At 30.7% G+C, this 17,747-nt stretch overlaps 1 protein-coding gene and 1 long non-coding RNA gene across 2 annotated transcripts; one reads left to right on the top strand and one right to left on the bottom strand.

Moving 5' to 3' along the window:
• Positions 1-1,371: 1,371 nt before the first annotated feature.
• Positions 1,372-4,736, bottom strand: LOC107174767 (putative disease resistance RPP13-like protein 1). The gene has a single exon (XM_025093800.2). It carries the CDS (start codon positions 4,623-4,625, stop codon positions 1,695-1,697), a length of 2,931 nt encoding a protein of 976 aa, XP_024949568.2. The 5' UTR covers positions 4,626-4,736; the 3' UTR covers positions 1,372-1,694.
• A 7,320-nt stretch (positions 4,737-12,056) lies between these two features.
• Positions 12,057-13,600, top strand: LOC107174765 (uncharacterized). The gene is made up of 2 exons (XR_003062925.2): positions 12,057-12,586; positions 13,357-13,600. It is a non-coding gene; the product is annotated as an uncharacterized LOC107174765 (long non-coding RNA).
• The last annotated feature ends 4,147 nt before the right edge of the window (positions 13,601-17,747 follow it).

Raw genomic sequence — 17,747 nt, 5'->3', positions numbered from 1 at the left:
GGATGATAAAACAGATTACTTAGAACCATTAGTTCAAGCTTTGCTTACCTGCAGCTTGCGAGAGCACCCAATTATCGTGATTGCCACGCAACATAACCAAGCAGCTCCCTTTCCATGGCATGAGAAAGCTCGTTAATGTCTTTGCAATGTAACTCTTGATGCCTTATAGATCATGTCTCATGCATCGGTAATTGCCAGCACTTTTGTTGGCGCATCAATGCCATATCCTCAGGATTCACCAGAATCCAAGCATATATCTTTAGAAAGGATCACCAAAACCAGCTCATCAGCTGCATGATCTCCAGTAGAATCTACTCTCTGAGGCACGTGGTAGCCAAATGCCATACCATGAATCCAATTCACGTCCTTTTGCATTGAATCTAAAGGAAAACTTCATGGGTCTGAAGCCAGTATAATTTGAACCGTTCCGGTTAGAATCAGCTGAGCCTGGCTCGTTTTTTGGCTTTTGATTCTTCAAAGAGAAGCCCCATATATAATATGTCGGAGCTTGTGTTTGCAGAAACCCAAAGAAAGATGCAGGCCCTGGAAGCCATAACCCACAAAGCCTGGCCGTTTTTGTTGAGCGGTCAATGAAAGATTTCCTGAAAGAAGAATCGTTCACCATTGAAGAAAATGTTGAGGACTTGCATTTCCTCCTCCAATGGAAAGCAGAGTGGTGATGGCTCACCATTTCGATATTAAAACTAATACAAGCATTTTTTTTTTCTTTCAGGCATTTCAACAAACGGCTTGAAGACTCCACTTCAAAATGTTTACTACTATAAACAATCAACGTATACTCCACTTGGAAAGCTGAGGAGCCTTACTCAAATGCAGCTTCATAAACAAAACTTGTGGCATGGCCTTTGCCTTTGTCATCTCTTGGCTCTTTCACTTCAAAGGCTTATCATGAATCTCAAGAGAGCTTGCATAATTTTATTTTATTTTGTCCCTTATCTATACATCAGCTCAATTGACCTCACATATAGCCGTAAAAGCATCTGTGCTTCATGTTATACACGTCGAAATTCCATTGAAACGTTAGCTAATAACCAAACATTCTCTAATCTCGTGTTGCAGATATTATTTTTTTTTTTTTGACTTATGAAATGAGAAATATTGCGAGAGAACTGTAAGTAAATAATAATTTATGAAATATGAAATAATTAATACCCATCACATAATCAACGCATAAGAGAAATGTAAGCTTAAGACTGAAAAAAATAAAAATAAAAACAATTTAAAACGTAACACACAAAATGATAGAAGACTTAAGAACAAAAGCCTTAATCAATATAGAAGACTTTAATTTTTAATCTCAAGACAATTAATTCAACAGCAGAAAGGTCAGTTACAATCAAGCGCATGATGGGATCCCAAACATAATTTTCTTCTTTTATTGATAAAGTCAGTTCGTATTACAATTAAATTACAGGTGGAAAAAAAACCGAAATTATGATTACACAATCTAATTGATGAGTCTTCCTTCAAAAAGCATTGTGCCATTAATTTGGACACAACGTAAATGGGAAATCATGCACCAACATTTTCCTTCATCCTTTCTGCACCTTTTTTCTATCAACGGGCAATCATTGATGGTTAGTCGCGAAAGTGATTTAGGAAGGCCTTGCTCTGGAAAGTATGTGAGTTTCGGACAATTACCAAGATACAGATTTTCCAATGAAGTGAGGTTTTCACCAATGGAGGATAGGCGTTCCAGATCTGGCATATATGAACACCACCCTTCTACATAACTTGGTATGTAATTCAGTGAGAGTAGGAAGACATTGAATTGTCACTAGCAACTGATGGCAACTTTTGATGACGAGCTTCTCCAATAAAAGAAGACGTTTGGGCAATGTTCCTTGCAGTTTATAACAATTGAAAAGAGAAAGCTTTCGCAGCTTAGGAAACACTTCATCAACTTCTTGACCAGCTCCGCAAGGAATCCACTCTTCCCATTCTCTCATATCGGAAAAGGAAAGAGTCTCCAGTGATGGAAAGGGCACCGAGCAACTGCTTCCATAAAACTCTAGACCCACGCTCTTTACTCTATCCATTCCACTTATCTTAAGATGCTTTAGAAGCGGTAGTTGTCCAACTGGTGGCAAAGAAGTACACATGCGACAATATCCAAATTTTAGATTCACCAATTTTGAGAAAGAGGAATCTCCTAACCAAATTGGAAATTTTGTGCCACCGTAGCCTCTGATGGTGAGCTCTTGTGCATCTCGATGTGGTTTTAGCATGCTAAGAACACGCGTCTCAAATTCACACTGGTCAAGGTTCTGAACGTCCCGTGCACTCCATTCGAGCAATAAAGTTCTAAGATTCACCTTGTTGTTTAACTGAGCCTCACAGGCATCACCAACATCTTCCACATTCTCTAACTTCGAAATTCGTAGTGTTCCCTGAAGATGCGTCAAAGACTTCAACTCTCGTAGCCCAGAACCACTGTCTTTTCCTACAACAAATCTACCCAACGTCAAGAGACTGGTCAATTTACCGAATCCCTTCGGCATTTCCTCTAATAAACCGGCATCAGAATTTCTTAGATGACGCAGTTTCGTCAGGTTTCCCATGTCTTTACACAACTTCTTGAGCTCCCAACAGTTTTCCAACAAAATTGTATGCAAGTTGTACAATGAATTAATTGACTCGGGCAAAATTTGAATTCTCGTTCTGGATAAGTTAAGACAGCGTAAATGCTTCAAGTTTCCAATTTCATTTGGTAGGTTGAAGATGTTACAATACCCACACAACGAAAAGACCCTTAAGCGTGGGAGATGATTCAGCAACATGTGAGGAACACTCCAAGCCAAATAATTGCGCCTGTAATCTGACAAATTTACTGGCAAAAACGTTCTTAAATGCTCCACATCACAGACGGACTCTAATCTCTTTTTGCCATCATATTCTCTACAAATGTAAGAAAAATGATGAAGAGTTTGAGAAAACTGTTGTCGGTTTTCACCTGCTAATGTATCCTCCATTCTGAAGTAAATCTCCCCTGCAGCCCATCGAGCAAGGTCATTGATCAGATCATGCATCACAAATCGGGATGCATCTCTACTTGACTGTTGAAATAATGACCTTGAATGTAACTCCCGAACGAACTCGCGGCCCAAATCTTCCATTTTCCTTCCATTGTATTCTTGATCCAAGAAACCTTCTGCCGTCCACAATAAAATTATCTCCTCTTCTTGAAATTCATAATCTTTTGGAAACAATGAGCAGTATGCGAAGCACTGTTTCAACTGCGAAGGAAGAAAATGGTAGCTCACTCTTAGGGCTGGTATAATACCGTAATTTTCCTCTTGTAATTTCCATATGTCTGTATTGAGCACAAACTCCCAGTCAGTCAAGTCATCTTTGCCGCGTAAAAGGCCGCCAAGAGTTTTCGCAGCCAGAGGCAATCCTTTGCACTTCTTCGCTATCTTCTCTCCAACATCCTTCAAGGATTGATTCATGCTGAAACCCGTAGCCCCTAAGGAGTGTTGGATGAGCACACGCAAACAATCATCGTCCGACAACTCTTTCAATCCATATTTTGGATAAGCCCTCGTCAGGTTTGCAACGTCTAGATTGCGAGTTGTGACAACAATCTTACTTCCGGGTGCGCCAGCTCCAAAGGGACAGCTCAGGATGCTCCAATAATTGTAATTCTTGTTCCACACGTCGTCCAAAACGAGCAAAAATTTATTTCCCGACAATTGCTTCTTCAGTTTCTCTTGAAGCAAATTTAAATCATCATCATTGTTACTTTGATCATTAGCAATGGACTTTAGAATTGACTTTGTTACCCTGAAAACATCGAAATCCTCAGAGACACAAGTCCACGCTTTGAACTGAAAATGACGTTGCACTCGATCATCATTATAGACAAGCTGAGCAAGAGTCGTCTTCCCGACGCCGCCCATTCCATTTATAGAAATAACAGAGAATCCATCATCAGCTCTTAAACCGTCATTCAACAACAATTCAACAATCTCCTCCTCCTCTTTTTCCCTGCCATATACTTCGGCTTCGTTCACCAAAGATGTTGAGGGTGGTATTTTTCTGACATTTCTAGACTTCACATCTGAAATTACATTTTTTAATTTCAGCAGGACTTTTTGCGTTGAGATAATATCTTGCAGCCGAGCAGTGACCTCCTCTATTTGCGACACCATCTTGGATTCAAAATTAAATGATGATCGAGGACTATCAGAGGTAGACAACTTGCGAATTTTACTGAGTGTAACAGCATCAGTGACCTTCCTCTTCAACGAATCAGTGAACTTCCAGAACGTACTCGTACTTGCACTGGATTGATCAACAGCAGCTGGTTCTTGAGGCAGCAATTCCCTCCGCAAGGATTCAGTTTGGAACTCATCCAATATGTCTTCAAGATCATAAGCCAAGTTCTGAAGATTGTCGAGCCACATCTTAACTGACTTCTCCTTGGTCCGCCTATCCTCAGCATCAGCAAGCACTGCCCGGATCATCTCCAACATTCCCTTCCACTTGATGAAATCAGCCTTCAACTTCTCATGCCGTGTCAACAGCTCAACCCCCTCTGGAGCCAGTTTTTCTATCAGCATCTGAACTGACGCACCGAGCACCGCCTCTCCGATGAATGACATTTTTTTTTTTTTTTTGGAAGAAACTGAGTAAATTATGAAAAAAAAGAAGAAGAAAAAATCTGCAGAAACTGAACAAAGTCTAGTGTGTGATTTACTGACCAAATGATCCACGCGTTTCTGCCAGTAAAGTCAAGCATGCGTAATTGGTTGGGTTATTTATCTTTTATCATTTGATTATTATATAAAATATTTTAAAATCATTTGATAAATAATCAGTAATCAATATTTAAATATTTTTTTTAATTTTATTTAATACACGATAATATATATGGGTATGTAATAATTTATAATTTAGATAATTTATATTTATATATAGTGATTATGACTAGCCGATACTAATTTATCATTAGATGTCTTTTAAATTAATTTTATTTTTTGTTGATAGTGAGAGGTTTGCAAATCAGATTTATTTGAGTTGGAATCATTAAAGTTATCCAATTAATTTTGGGAGTACATACTTTTTTTTTTTTGGAGTATTTCATAGGTTCTGATTATTTAATTTTAGCCAAATAAAATTAAATAATTCTTTTGAAATACCCAGGGATGGTTTTTTTTAATTATTATTATTATTATTATTATTATTATTATTATTATTATGATGATGATGATGATGATGATGATGATGCTAAAGTTAAGTACTATTGTTTAATGATAATTGGAAAAGATAAAACTAGTGTATGAATGAAGAGCAAAAGCAAGCAAGAGAATCCAATGTGAAATTGGTTGACGATAACATGCTCTCCTTGACCCACCATGCACCAATAATAATTCAGCTCCACTACTACGAGGAAATTGCACCATTTCTGCCACGAAAGTGGCTTAAACCGTACTCTACTAATCCCAATAATACGAGAATTCTCTCAACAAAAAAAAAAGTCAGTATAGCATCGACTAAAACACGACCACGCAGACTCGTTTCCACCACTAGAAAAAACACGAGTAATTTGGTTTTGATTATTGATCATACAAATGTCATTTATCACTTGATTAGTATATAAAATATTTTATAAATAATTAATTAAATATTTATATAATCTATTTATTTTATTAAGATCAGTTTTAAGCATATGCAAATTGAACAGTCCGCCTCACATTTTAGGTAGGCTCCATTTTAGTTATTTTTTCAATAATACTCCAATTAATTAATTAATTAAAAAAAAGATGTAGTTTCTTGAAATATAAAGTCCATTGTCTTATCAACAATTCATCATCTCAACAATTTAAGTGCTATCATTTTAAATATTCTATTTAAAATTTGTATTGTTCTTATTTATTTAATTTATAAAAGTTCTCATCAGATATCTTCTTGATTACTTTTTTAAGGATTTTTTAAAATTGTTTAGGATGTTCTTGATTTTTGTAGAAATTCAAAATATAATTAAATATGGATGAATTTTAATCTCTTTTTTATTTTCTTTAAGTGTTAAAGGTTTTGAATATAAGGAGGTTTCCTTTCAAAAAAAAAAAATTACCTAAAGCCCTGCAAACTCTAGCTAAAGCCAATCTTGATTTTCTTTAGTAGGCAATAATGTATTTCATATGCACTATCTCGTATGTAATAATGTATAATTTAAATTATTTAGATTTGTTTATGGTAATTATGAATGAATACCAATAACTAATTTATTATATATTTATTTTTTATTAGTTGTCTTCTTTACTAAAAATTTTGTATTTTTATGTCGTTGATCCAAATAAAAAGTAACATTTAATTATGTTAAACCATCAAAAGTTAAATTATATGAAATCATCCATAATTTGATTCCATGAAATCAATGTCACAAAGTATATGTAAAATATTTAAGTTAAAATAATCCTTAATAAGGATTTATACACTTGTATAGTTCATAAATGGTTTGAATTCCAAATAATATATCATGAATCATTACTCACTGATTGTTAAATAATTGTCTATAGTTGCATGAGATGATTAAGTAGTTCATAACGATGTTCTGCATTTTAACTAATTACTATATGGTAAAAATGATACTAAGTAAATAATTATTAATTAAATTAAATTATATATAATTTGATCTTAATGTTCTGAGATGAATTGGTATATGGAATAAAAAATAATATGATTCTCGCAAACAGAGTAAAGAGACCATTTTCATTGACGTGCACTCTAAATTTAAGACTAAAAATTAATAAGTCAGTCAACCACAAGTTCATTTCATCTTTTCAAAATATTATAATCAAGAATAAATCATGGCTATGCATAGTTCAATCTAATGGATATGATTCACTGACCTTTAAGACTTAAATTCTCAAGGAATTGTTTACAGAGCAAACAGAGCATAAACGAGAAAATAATGAATGGATGAAAACTTGAATGAATTGATAGCTAGAGAGTGCTGCCTATTTATACAAAAACCAAGAGGAAAAACGACAGCTAGCTAAAAGGGTAACTAAGGAAATATAAGAAAATTTTAGTTACAATAGCAATCATCATCCAATCATTATCAAGCTTCTAGAAATGCCAATCCTTCATGCACAGGTGCTGAGATTCTTCAGTATAACTATTTTGCCAGCTCATCAAATCCAGCTCACTATTAGATCAGTTGGCTCCAGTTGACAATGACTTAGGTGGCATGCTAACGTGGCTTGAGGGTCAGCTGTTGACTCTTCGCAACTGCTATTTTCAACACCCTCTCTCAAACTCAAGGTCTTGTCAAACACTCTGAATTTGCTTCTGAACTGACTGAATTTATAAAAGGGTAAAGGCTTGGTTAACACATCTGCAATTTGATCTTTGCTAGCAACAAAACCTATTTCTAATTCTCCTTCTATGATCATTATTGTTTATTTAATAGTTTATAATTAAATTAATACAATAAATTATTATTAACACCTTGTAAAATATATTTATATAAAGTACTATTAAAATAACATTACCTGTAAAATTGTAAAGTTATAGACAGTACACAATAATTTTAATTCCAAAATTATTTGTATTTTTTTTTGGTGACTTAAAAAATATTTATAAATTGATTAGATTAAAAATAATTTAAAGTGTGAAGAAATACTACAACTTGTAAATTACTAGTTACAAAATTACTTATCTATTAAAATTAAAATAAGGGTGAAGATTCTAATATTTAAATCCAACGATCCCATTTTTAATTGTGGGATTTTTATTCCAACGTAATAGAATTTTTCAGTTGTTAATTAATTAAAAATAAAAAATCTCCATTTACTTACAAACTGAAGTTTACCTGTTATTCTTTAATTAATTAATTTTTATCCACTATATTAAATGAATGGTAGGGATTAAAGCACTTAAATCTAAGAGTCCATAACAATCTCATTATCAATATTGTAAAAACTCATACACCATCATAGAAAAATCCTTATTTTGATCATAATTTGTATATTTTTGTTCAACTTCTCATAGTTTGGAACTCAAAAAATAAAGAATCTAAAGTATAATTAGTTGAATAAAGCTAACTCCATAGGTCGAATCATGGGAGTATTAAAAGATTTACAACAAGCCATATGAAATTGTTTTCATCTTTAAATTATTTCCATCCAAGAAAATCATTTTTGAAATGTTTACAGCAGCTCCGCAAGCAGTCTTCATTTGCGTTGTATTTGGATGTGGGTGTGGGTGTCAAGGGGAAATTTTTAGTTAGGGTTAAAATTGTAAACAAGACTACGAGGGGTTTAAAAAGGATGTTGGAGGTGTGCAAATAACACCAATTATTTAATTGTTGCCTCTTGAGCCCAAATTCTCTAACCTGAGTCCAAGAGCAGATGGGCATATCATGTCACTGGTTTGTTACTTTTTTACTTTTTTGGGGATAAGCATTATCACTATTATTACTTCAGCTTAAGTCAAATTTTCTTTTAATTTATTTATGCGAGAATAGTCTAACATCAAGTATAAGTTGTGATGTTGTCTCATGACCGAGTGATTTTCAAATCGTTATTTAACTTATTACTTAAATTTAAATTTTGGGATAAATAGAAGTTTGAATACTACCTCTTAAAAGTTAATAAATATTAAAAATGGTGGGACTATTTGAATCCACCAATTTTCTTTCTAAACCCTCTTTTTAATTAAGACTTCCATTTAAAAAATTATTTAATTAATCTTTCTTCTCTTTCTCTTCTCAATTTCACAAATTCTCATCAATTTATTTAGAGATATTCTTTTAGTTGCAATAATTAGTATCACTAAGAGGAAGTAAACCACCATTTAAAAATTAATATCAACAAATTTTTATCGGCATTGTAAGTTACTCAATATCAAGAAATTAATTTTTACCAAATACAAAAGTTAATGAATATCAAGAAAAACAATTCTTATATATAAAAGACAAAAAATATGGATCATGATATATGAAGAAAGGCAGAAAAAAAATTCAAGAGAGAATAAAATTAAATGTTTACTTTGCAGAATGTGGGAGTAGAGAGAGAATATGCAATTGTAACTTGTAAGGCAGAGAAAGAAAATGACTAGTGAAGAGTAATTTTGATATTTTAAATTTTAAATTTTAATAATCAATTTATTTTATAAAATAGGTTTAGAGAAAAATTTAATGAATTCGAATAGCCTCACGTTATAAAAAAATTTATATGGTGCGCTGCTATTTATCCTCTCAATTTTTTTCTTTTCTTGTTCAACTAATTACATTGTAATCCTTGTTTTCTTTTTAAAAAAAATCAAAAGTTTGAAAATTTTTACACATGAATCCTTCTTTATGTCAATACTACTTTTTATATCAACACGTAAATATCTTTCAACATAAACTAATAAGGCTATGTTCGGATGTCAGATAAAAGGTGATATTAGACTAATTTGAAAGATTAAAAAATTAGTCCAATCCAAAATCATGTTTGGTTATCATAACTAATAAATTAGTCCAAATTTTAGTCCAACATTCATAGGAATATTAATCTCCATTTGCATGGATTTAGATAGGATTAGATATTTTATAATCTAAATTTGTTATTTAAAATTTTATTCAATAATCTATTTTAAACTTTTTAAAATTTAAGATTAAATCAAAATTTTATTTCAATCATTATTCTAACTAGTTTGTAATATATTAAAGATAAAAAATTATTCAATTATTCAACTACGATATTATTGAAAAGTTTAAATATTAAATTTAACAAATAGTAATATAATTTTAAAATAATAAATTATTTAAATAATTATGTTTAAAGTTATGTTTAGCTTCACTAAATTAAATTTAACATAGTTATGTTTAAAGTTATATTAATCAAAAGATAATACTATATAAAAGTGCAAATTATTATTATTGATGAAATGTCACATCAGATATCTTTTGAATTGTGAATTGACAATCAAAAACGAAGTTCTCAGTCTCAATCTCAATTTTCAACCATCCCAATTGGAATACAAAATGCCCAATTCTTCAAGAAATAAATTACAACGAATTTGAAACTTTTTTGCAATGGACGGTTATCATTTTTATTAAATAAAACATAATCAATCAAATAATATCATTTTTATTAAATAATATCTTTTGCCTCCATCGACCAAAAAAATGACTCCAATACTTCACAAAATAAAAATATAATATTAAAACAAATGTAATAAAGTATACATTTTCAAATAAATTTCATATTTAAAATATTTTAATAATTTACAATCTATTAGACATATTTTACTATACTAAGATAAATTTTATAATAAAATAGAAACATAATAGTAAAATAAAATACAAAAATTTAATTATTATGAATATTTAAAATCTATTTAACACAAAGATTTATTTAAAATATTTATATTAAATATTATTAAAATAAATATAATAATTTATGTTTTTTATATCATTTTAAATATTACATTATTTAGCCAATGGGTCTTTGTCTCAGTGGCAGAACCCTTGCACTTATAATGTTGAGTGAAAGGATTCGAACCTTCATAAAAACATTATGAGGATTAATTTCAGTCCTCTTTTAATTATCAAATAATTGAGTGGAGACACAGTCTCTCCCTCACGGAATGTGAGTGGAGTGGACAGCTCTCAAATATTAAAGAGAGTTTAAAGAATCTGAGCATCGCTTCAGAAGAGTACATGCCAAGAAGGAAATCCCAGACTTCCCAATTGTATAATTTGTTTGTAAATATTAATTGTAACATCTAATATAATACCAGTAATAGTATTAAAAAAATTACATTATTTAATATTGATAGTCTATTGGAATATTAAATTATCTATATCACATTTATTGTATTTATCAAAAATTTTAAAGTTTGCTTGTTATAGTTACTAGATTTAAAAAATGATATGAACAAAAAGGGGCATTGATGTCCCTTAAATTTAAAACTTAAGGTTTTATCTCTATTTACCCAAATTTTAAGGGTGTAGTATCACTTTCCCTCTTTTTAATGCTAAAAGCTTTTCTTTTTTTTCCTTTTTGAAATTTAACCCCTTAAAATAAGAGTAAATGCTTCTTTTTAGTCTATACGTACAATTTGAATAAATTTCCCAGTTAACCTATGTGATTAATCAACACATGGTTTATATATTATTAATTGCTAAAAATTGCGATCAACAAATTCAATGGCTACTTTTTTAAACAATTTTTTTTTTGTTTTTATTATAATTATAAAAGCTCTACTTACGTGAGCATTTCTTAAATTTCATTTAGGGGTGCAAAAAAATCTGAAGAAGCAATCTTCTCCCCATTCTTACAAGCTTGAAATGTCAACAGAAAAGATAGAAACATTAAAATCAATGGAGAATTGGGTTGGAAAGAACATTTTACCTATCTTAAAAGTTAAAACCTGTCGAAAAATCATGGCAACCTCAAGATTTTTTGCCAGATCCTGTCTCGGATGAATCCCTATTGCAAATTAATAAGCTGAGGGAGAGAACACTACTACGAAATTGGTCTTTTATGATGGTTTTAAACAACATAAGATAACGGTTTTAAAACTGTCATTTTAGGAAGCAACATCAAAAGAGGCATACTTTTTATGACAATTATTTTAATAAACAATTATTATATGCCATATGTACATAAGCTTTAATGATCTTTTTTTGTCAAAAAATCATCATTAAATGTATATTTATTATTACGGTTATTTTACTAAACAATCATTATTTGCAATATACACTACTAAAAAAAGGCTGAATAATGACAGAAATTTTATGACTTATCTTGTTATGTCACGAATTTATCAAGAAAACATGTTAGATTCGTAACATATATACACATGTCATGAATTGATGATATATTCGTGACTTAAAATTTAAAGACATAAACAGACGATAGATATAAGTCATGTTTGTGTAATATGGACTTATATAGTTTTTGAAACGGTGCCGCTTAAAATAGCTGTAATATTTTTTTATTAAATGTTTAAATTATTCTCGTTTAAAATAGCTGTAATATTTTTTTTATTAAATATTTAAATTATTCTTTAAAGAATGACCAAGTCAATGAACCTAAAACATATCAACAGAACGAAATTTACTAAGTCTATCTCTCTCTCTCTCACGGGTCCCTCTCTATCAAACACTACGTAGCACCTCCAAGAGCCAATCCTGGCTGCCTCGATTCCGGCCACCTCACCAGCAATAGAGGGTACCAATGGAACCTCGAACAGCCGCCGCTCATTACCCAGCCATCATTGTCGGCGAAAATGGCAAGAGGCCACCATAAGAAGCCCGAAAGGTTGCAGCAATTGCCGCCTCTAATCGACGGTAATTTTTTCAGATTTATGAGACGCCGTCATTTGGGTTTTGCCCCTCACGACACTCTCTTCAAAACTCGACCAGAAATCGGCACAAAAAACAACCAAATCGCCGCCGATCAACCATTAAAATTTCACGGTTGTCGAAGCTCGATCCGGTGCCGTGGTCGCGCGTTGAGCACACCACAGCCACCATTGGATTCAGTGTAGTATGAAGCTTCTATCCCAACCTTCCCGGTCACCGTCGCATGAATTCCGGTCATCATTGGTCTATGACGGCATTTTGGTAATTTTACAGTTCGAACCTTCATCATTTTTCAATAATTCTTAGTACTCAATTTGATTGATATATTTCAATTCATTATCATTATAATGAGGGAATTATGATGGGTGATGATCAACTTCGACTATGTCTTTGGCTTTAACTTTTTATATTAATTTTCTGTTTTAGTAATCTCGTATATGGTTCTGTAACTAGGATTTGAGTAAAGATTGAAGATTGGTTTTGGAATGATGCGTTATTGGCTTATTGCAGTGCAGAAAAATTTTCGTTTTTGGTTAGATTTTCGTTTTGTGACATTAATGCTTGGATCTTGGCAATATTAACTTAGAACTTAAGCTTTGTTTTGATTGTATTGAGATATTTAATTAATGTGTTAAGTTTAATCTATACATTATTTAATTATTGTACTGATACATTTATAGCATGATAAATGGGGTTTTATTTCAACTATTAAACCATTTATGGTTTTTTTCTAATACGGGTAAGATATACTAGATTGTTCTTTAACTTTTTGAGTTGTGTATATTTGGAAGGATATGCTCATAACATGCTATAAATTGATCATCTAATATTATTATGGATTGGGTTTGTAATGTGTAACATAGTATCCATAACATTGAACATCAGCTTGCTTATATCTAGTTTTGTTGCATATGTTTACTTGCATTTTAGGCAGTATCAGATTGTGTTTGGTTTTGTGGCATTTGATGGCAGTTCGGTCTGTTCTTGGTGTTGATTTAAGATCTTTATTGTTGTGCTGATGTTAATTCCAGGTGCTGGAATCAACTAATTATATTGCTGGTTTATGCATATGGTTGACTCAAGCGGCGTTGTTGGTTTTAGGTGGTGTTGCTGGTTGATTCAAGTGGTTGGCTCAAGATTCTTCATTTAAGAATTGTAACTGTAATGTGTTAGGATACAAATTAAGAATCAATGAAGTATTCATTTAGCTATAATTGTTGTAGTTATTTTAACTATAATCTATGAAACTTGTGGATGGATTTGAGAATTATTATATATGAGTTATATATATAGATTTTTCTATTTATGTAATAATTTAAAGAATATATTTCAATTCCCGCAAAAAAAAATTATAAACAAAACAATTATTTTATTTTATTTACCGCCAAAGTATATCTTAAAGAAATTTCAATTATTCCTATTAGATTTAATAAAAATAATTTTAAGGAATTAATATTTAATTAAAATAATTAAATAAGTTTACTATTCCAATTAAATATGTCATATTTGTATGACAAACAACAGTCATGAATAGGAAGTGTTTATGATAGATATTAATCATGCCTGAAATTTTTTCATTAAAGTAATAATGACATAATCGTGATAGATAATACGTCATGCATAACATGACATATAAAAACAATCATCTTATTTTCTTGACACCAGCATCAATGATGGTCACTCAACTGTCATGCCATAGGGCAGATGACGGGTAATAACCGTCATAAAGGCCCTTTTTTCTAGTAGTGATATACTAGAGTTTTAGTGATAGTTTTTTCCTAAATCAGAATTTTCCAACACCAGATCAAAACAATTAATATACAACAAGTTTTTGAACAATGAACATATGGATATAAAGATAAAGATGTCTAGTTTAATAATCTATAAAGTTTTATGCATGTGCGTAAAACTAAATGAAAATAGCAGTCGTATGATGTTCAATCTATATTGTTCACAATTTTCAGAATCACATAATAGCACTATTTCGACTCAATAACAACATAAATCAATACATGATTATGCTTTCACAATTTTATTAATATAACACACGTAAAATCATTTAATCAATCATATAGAATCACAAATTTTTCAGAAGCTCAAAGATTTATACCTTCAAGACAGAATCAAAGATCAAGAACTTCTTTAATGGAAAATAGAAACACAATCAAAATCTCTCTCTCCTCTTACTAAAAAATGTGAGTTTCTTGTTGTGTTTGCTGTTGTATTCTCCTCTTTATTAGCCTCTAGGGTTTTGAGAAAAAAAATATAATGTAAAGGAGCTTTTAATAGCCAAGCCTTTTTAAAAGCCCTTTACCCATTAAGAATTTATTTCCTTTTTAAATGAGGTATTTAATATATAGAAAAAAGGTTAAGTGATTTGAGATTTAAAAGAATAAAATAAAATGCTCTTAAATACATTAACCAAAATATTATATTCTATAAAATAGATATATAATAATAATAAAACAAAAAACAATGGGTGTTACATCTATACCGCCCAGGACTATATTCTTTGGAACATTTGGTGGATTATATGGAATGTAGAGAAGCTGAATGGACTTTCCAGTGAAACTGTTTAACTTATATTTTTAAAAATTTTAAATTTTATTTTAAATTAATGAAAAATATTGTAATTTGTAAATTCATGTATCGTTATCTTATTAATTTTGTAGATATGTTTCTTTGGCCAATTATTTGGCGTGTGTGAATTTTTTAGAAATGATCCGTGCTCGAATAGTTCATTAGAAACATGTAAATGCAAGGAATAGACAAATGGTATACAACAATAGTTCAGTTAGGGCCAAATTGGTAATGTTATACATTTAAAAATAATTAATGTGAAGAGAATTAATTAAATATTTAATAAAATTTATTTTTAAATGAGTCGTATGTGTTTGATAAATTTTATTGTTAAATTATTGTACGAATATAAATTACTGAAATTGACATAATATTAATAAAATTTAATTATACATTTATAATTGTATTTTGTTATCTCAATATAATTGGCAATAACAATAAACACTTTAAATTTAATGATTTTATTTCATACTTGGATAAAAGATAATTTAGGATTTTTATAATATATGTGAGGTATGTATAGAATCGTAATAATTATAAAACTGATTCTCAAAATCAAATTTTAAAATGGAGTGATTTTGTTCATTTATTGAAAGTGATTTTTAAAAAATTTATTAAATACAAAATTATTTTTTAACTTTTGAGAATTACTTTTGAATCTCTCAAAAGTAATACCAAAAGGACTCTAATTTCAAATATTTTAGAGTTTGGAAAGTTGTTAAAGCAAGGTTTTAGGAGTGAAGAAACTTTGGCAATTGGTGATTCCCTACTAGGGATGGCAATTATACTCGCAAACCCGCCCAAACCCGCCCGCTGTGGGTAAAAACCCACCCGCTGTGGGTAATTTTACCCGTTGTGGGCAGGTTTAGTATTATAAACTAAAACCCGCATATGGATGCGGGTGGGTTTGGTATTAACCTTATATCCGATGGATTACCGCATGGATATCCACCAAACCCGCAATATTTTTTCCAAATATTTTTAATTTAATTTTAATCTAAAAATGTATAAAGAAAATAATATCATTATTCAAATTACCAAATAGTCAATGGCTCAAAGTTGTGTATGTGTGTATGTGACCCATCTCCCATTCTAAAGTCATAACCTAAAGAAAACTAAAGGCATGTCCCTTCGAATTAGTATTTGAAAATATTAATCTTAATTAGTATTATAGGCATTGTGTTGGATGGGTGCTTATGGTGGTGAATGAAATGAATATCTTCTCTTGGAGCTTGTTTTAAATGATAATATGAAATATAATTATTATTTTTAGATACTAATTTTTATTTTTTAAATGAATTTGTGTAATTTATACTTAAATTTGAGAATTTGTGTTGGATTGATGTGGAAATTTTAATTTTTTATTTACATTGTTTAAATATAAAATTGAGTATGTTATATGGATTTTGAGGTTATTATTATAAATTTATATATTAAACATTTGTGATTTTAAATACGGAAACCCACAAAAAATCCGCCGGGTACCATTGCGGGTTTGGTAATTGTTAAAACCCAATGCAGGTGGGTTTTTTTAAAAAAATTAAAACCCGCTGCGGGTTGCGGGTGGGTTTGGTAATTTAAATTTTGTGCGGCTTTGGATTTGGTAATGACAAACCCGCTGCGGGCGGTGTCCATTGCCATCCCTATTCCCTACAGATCAAATCAAGGAGGCAGGATGGTATTTTTCGATTTGAGAAGACAGAACAAGTGCTGCATATTTATTTGATTCTGCAGTTCTATCACTAATCCTCTGCCTCAAATTGAACCGACTTGTTTTCATTTTCATCTATCAAATACTGTATCGACAACATTCTGAATGGCGATTATTTTTTAACTTAAGGGAGTGTTGATGTCTTGGTGCTGCCCACTCATACAGCAATCAATAGCGATATGGCAGCAATCAATTAAATTCACTTTTGGAAAGTGCATCGATCATATCCGACAAGTACGGTCATTCAGAACAAACCTGCATCTTTGTAGCCAGAGCTAAAAGCTTAATACAGATGGCTTTACCTAAAAGCTTCATCATGTAAATAACTCAGCCTTTCTCTTGGTCCCTTAACAATAATCGTGTTTCTCATTTTACTGGGTTCTATTACTGGGTTCTGACTGGGTCCAGAACCCAGTAATAGAACCCAGTGCTAAGTTGATATGTGCTCAATATTTTATAATATTTTATTACATTTGCATGTATACGGTTAATATTTAATTTTTTATTTTTAAATTTTTATACAGAAAACTAATTTGAAATCTTTTAGATTTATTATTGAATTCTTGAATTGATCGCTTTTGGTAGTATCTCTATTTTATCAAGATAAGCCACCATTTATATAAAATGAGTGTTAACTGTTAAGAATGATTACATTTGGTTTAATTAAACTAAGTAGTCATTTGTAGTAAATTACTACAAGAATATTTTAGTAATATTAAGTTTTATTAGAAAGTGCAAATAATGTTATTTAAACGCTTCATACAACTCAGAAAACCCATTCATTAAACAAATCCATCATCTAAATTTGAAAATTTATCTTTTACTTAATAAATCCAACTTTATACCCAATATACCCATATTTAATTCAATTTTTTTTCTTTCTTTTTTGTGATTTCTATCTCTCTATTTCTTCTAGTATTCTGTTTTTATTTTGTAACCAAAAAAATCCATTGTTCTTGGCTTGTTGCAGTGGCTCTTTTTCTTAATTTTTCCTTGAGGAAAACTCTCAAAGTTCTATCATGAAACATTAGAAATATAGGATAGAGTATAAAGATCCATGATCTCAATTAAAACATAATTTTTTGCACTCCAGATTCCAAGGAATTTTAATGTATGTCAAAGTAAATAAGT

This window comes from Citrus sinensis, chromosome 3, assembly GCF_022201045.2.
Source record: "Citrus sinensis cultivar Valencia sweet orange chromosome 3, DVS_A1.0, whole genome shotgun sequence".
Lineage (NCBI taxonomy): Eukaryota > Viridiplantae > Streptophyta > Magnoliopsida > Sapindales > Rutaceae > Citrus > Citrus sinensis.
This window is presented reverse-complemented; position numbering and strand designations above follow the sequence as displayed.